This window comes from Urtica dioica, chromosome 8 (genome assembly GCF_054948205.1).
Source record: "Urtica dioica subsp. dioica isolate 48M chromosome 8, U.dioica_male_clone48M_v1_H2, whole genome shotgun sequence".
NCBI classification, from domain to species: domain Eukaryota; kingdom Viridiplantae; phylum Streptophyta; class Magnoliopsida; order Rosales; family Urticaceae; genus Urtica; species Urtica dioica.
The window spans coordinates 35,987,047-35,989,551 of record NC_142763.1 but is presented as its reverse complement, the minus strand read 5'-3'; the positions used below and the strand labels follow the sequence as shown (position 1 = coordinate 35,989,551).

Genomic DNA, 2,505 nt, shown 5'->3' with positions numbered 1-2,505 from the left:
TTTCTTGTATTTAATATTAATTTGTATCACCTATTTATACATAAGGTGGGTACAAGAGAGAGTGTAATAAATACATGTGTAAAAACTACTTCTAGGAAAGAGAGAATAATAAATATACACAGAGAGCAAGATATCGGAAATAACATGAGAAATAAGTGCGATGATTTCCCATGAGGAATGAGTTCCAAGGAGAGGACTTCCGAGGCAAGCTCGACGCGGAAGCGCGAGCTGACGAGCTCGACGCGGAAGGGCGAGCTGATGAGTTCGACGCGGAAGGGCGAGCTGACGAGCTCGATTTCAACAGTTGCAATCGACCCAACAACAACAAAGCAGCAAGAAACAGTTGCAATTGACCGAGCGACGTCAACAATACAGGTTTGAAAACTCAACGAATATTTTATTAGTGTTTGGAACTTGGATTATTAATAGTGAACCCTGGATTAATTTGTTTCAACTCAACACCGAGATGCCTAAACAGATTCCAATCGACCTGGCAATGGTGAAGGAGCACGAAAGGGCTGACACTGCGGTGGCGGAACAAATTTCAACCCGGGGCGAGGATGGCGAAGGTCAAATGGTTCCAATCCAAAAAGGAAATTTCAAGATGAAGTTAATTGTCCATTAATCCTGGATTAATTTTTAGGAAGACAGGATTAAAAAATATTCGCTTACGGAAAACAAGATTATTTTGTTGTAATTGTTGCAGGGAACTAAAAAAGCCGCAAGGCGAGAAGCTCCAATTGTCCGCAGGTCACCGCGGAAACACGAGCAATAAAAGACTGCGGTTATGTGTCTGTCTTACAAAACGGAGTTTGGATCTGCGGACCCCGATGCACAAAAACAAAAAAAGGCAAAAGAAGGCTGCTTTGAAGAAGAATGCAGAAAAGCCCGAGAAGCCGGCCGTGGAGACGACAACAGAACAGCCCGAGAAGCCGGCCATGGAGATGACAATAGAGCAGCCCGTGGAGATGACAGCAGAACAGCCCGAGAAGCCGGCCGTGGAGACGACAATAGAGCAGCCCGTGGAGACGCCTACCCTCGAGGACATGCCAAGCTTAAACCTTAACCTTACTCAAGCTATGATTAAAAAAAACAAAGAAACATGTAATAGGAATGGTTAGAGTAATATTTGGGTTATTTTGTTATCATTATGGAACCTTTGATATGTTTTGATAGTATTATGGAACCTTTAGTATGTTTATGGAAATATTTAGACAATGAAAAAAAAAAATTGGTTTGTTTAAGTATGTGTTTTGGTATGTCTTAATATCAGTTCTCTATCAGTGTTTCTATCATTGTATTGAAGACTGGATTAGTCAGTTAATTTCATTGAAAGTTTAATCTAGACTGGATTAAAATAATCCTACCTTAAACTCATGAAAATATGAACAAAATTAATCCTGCTAATCTATTCCAAATATTCTGAATTAAACTACAATGTCAAACAGTTTCACAGCCTAAACATTCATAAACACTAAAATAAACAAGATGACACTTCATTGATAGCATGTTTATAAAGGTTTTTCAACAAAATTAGAATCAAAATAAAAATCAAGGATGCAAAATTCAATGAGAATCTGAATACAAACAAATTTGAAAATGAACAATACCAAAGTCCACATAATTGCAAAAAATTCAAAACAACAAAAACCAAAAGAATACATAAATGAAATGAAATGAACCCTAGATCTTCGCACACGTTCTAGTATTGTGTCCGGCTTCACCGCATGAACCACAATGCACATGTTTGAATTCATTTGAAGAACGCATCCTCTTCTTCCGAGGCCTTCCGGGAAGAGTCTTGAGCTTGGACGGTTTGATAAAGCTTGTATCACCCGCACGAACCAATGAGGCCTGATTCTCGTTTACAGGATAGACGCATCTGGAATAAGTCACCATCAACGTCTCCTTGGTGTAATATGAAGACACATAGTTCATCGGGTCGAGCTTTCTCATCCAAAGAGCGGCCACGGCATGTCCGCAAGGAATCTCTTCCGATTGCCAAAACAAGCACGAACAACTTATGTTCAGGATATCTACAATAACAGATCGTTGCCCATCGACCGCCTCGAATAGCATCAAATGAACTTCATTGACCTAATTCAAGATAAATATGGCACTGTCAGTAAGATTAATCCAGGTTGGATTAAAATTAATCCTACCTTAAACTCATGAAAATATGAACAAAAATAATCCTACCAATCTATTCCCAATATTATGAATTAAACTACAATGTCAATAGTTTTCAAAGCCTAAACATTCATAAACACTAAAATAAAGAAGATGGCATTGTTAGTAAGATTAATCCAGGTTGGATTAAAATTAATCATACCTCAAACTCATGAAAATATAAATTAAACTACAATGTCAAACAGTTTTAACAGCCTAAACATTCATAAGCACTAAAATAAACATACATAAAGAAACACGTACCTTCATAGACCGAGCTTCATCTTCCTTCTCCAATATGAGCTTATACGCCCAAGAAGTCAACCGAGACTTCAT

General features: G+C 38.2%; 1 protein-coding gene across 1 annotated transcript; it reads right to left on the bottom strand.

The window, feature by feature from the left end:
- Window positions 1–1,683: 1,683 nt before the first annotated feature.
- Window positions 1,684–2,505, bottom strand: LOC149389549 (uncharacterized). Its single transcript, XM_089622659.1, has 2 exons — window positions 2,434–2,505; window positions 1,684–2,097 (listed from the first exon to the last, which is right to left on the bottom strand). Exons 1-2 carry the CDS (start codon window positions 2,503–2,505, stop codon window positions 1,684–1,686), a joined length of 486 nt encoding a protein of 161 aa, XP_089478785.1.

Coding starts and splice junctions, on each gene's coding strand:
- LOC149389549 (XM_089622659.1), bottom strand. CDS start 2,505: ATGAAGTCTCGGTTGACTTCTTGGGCGTATAAGCTCATATTGGAGAAG. Junction 2,098..2,433: donor ATGAAGCTCGGTCTATGAAG/GTACGTGTTTCT, acceptor ATCTTGAATTAG/GTCAATGAAGTTCATTTGAT.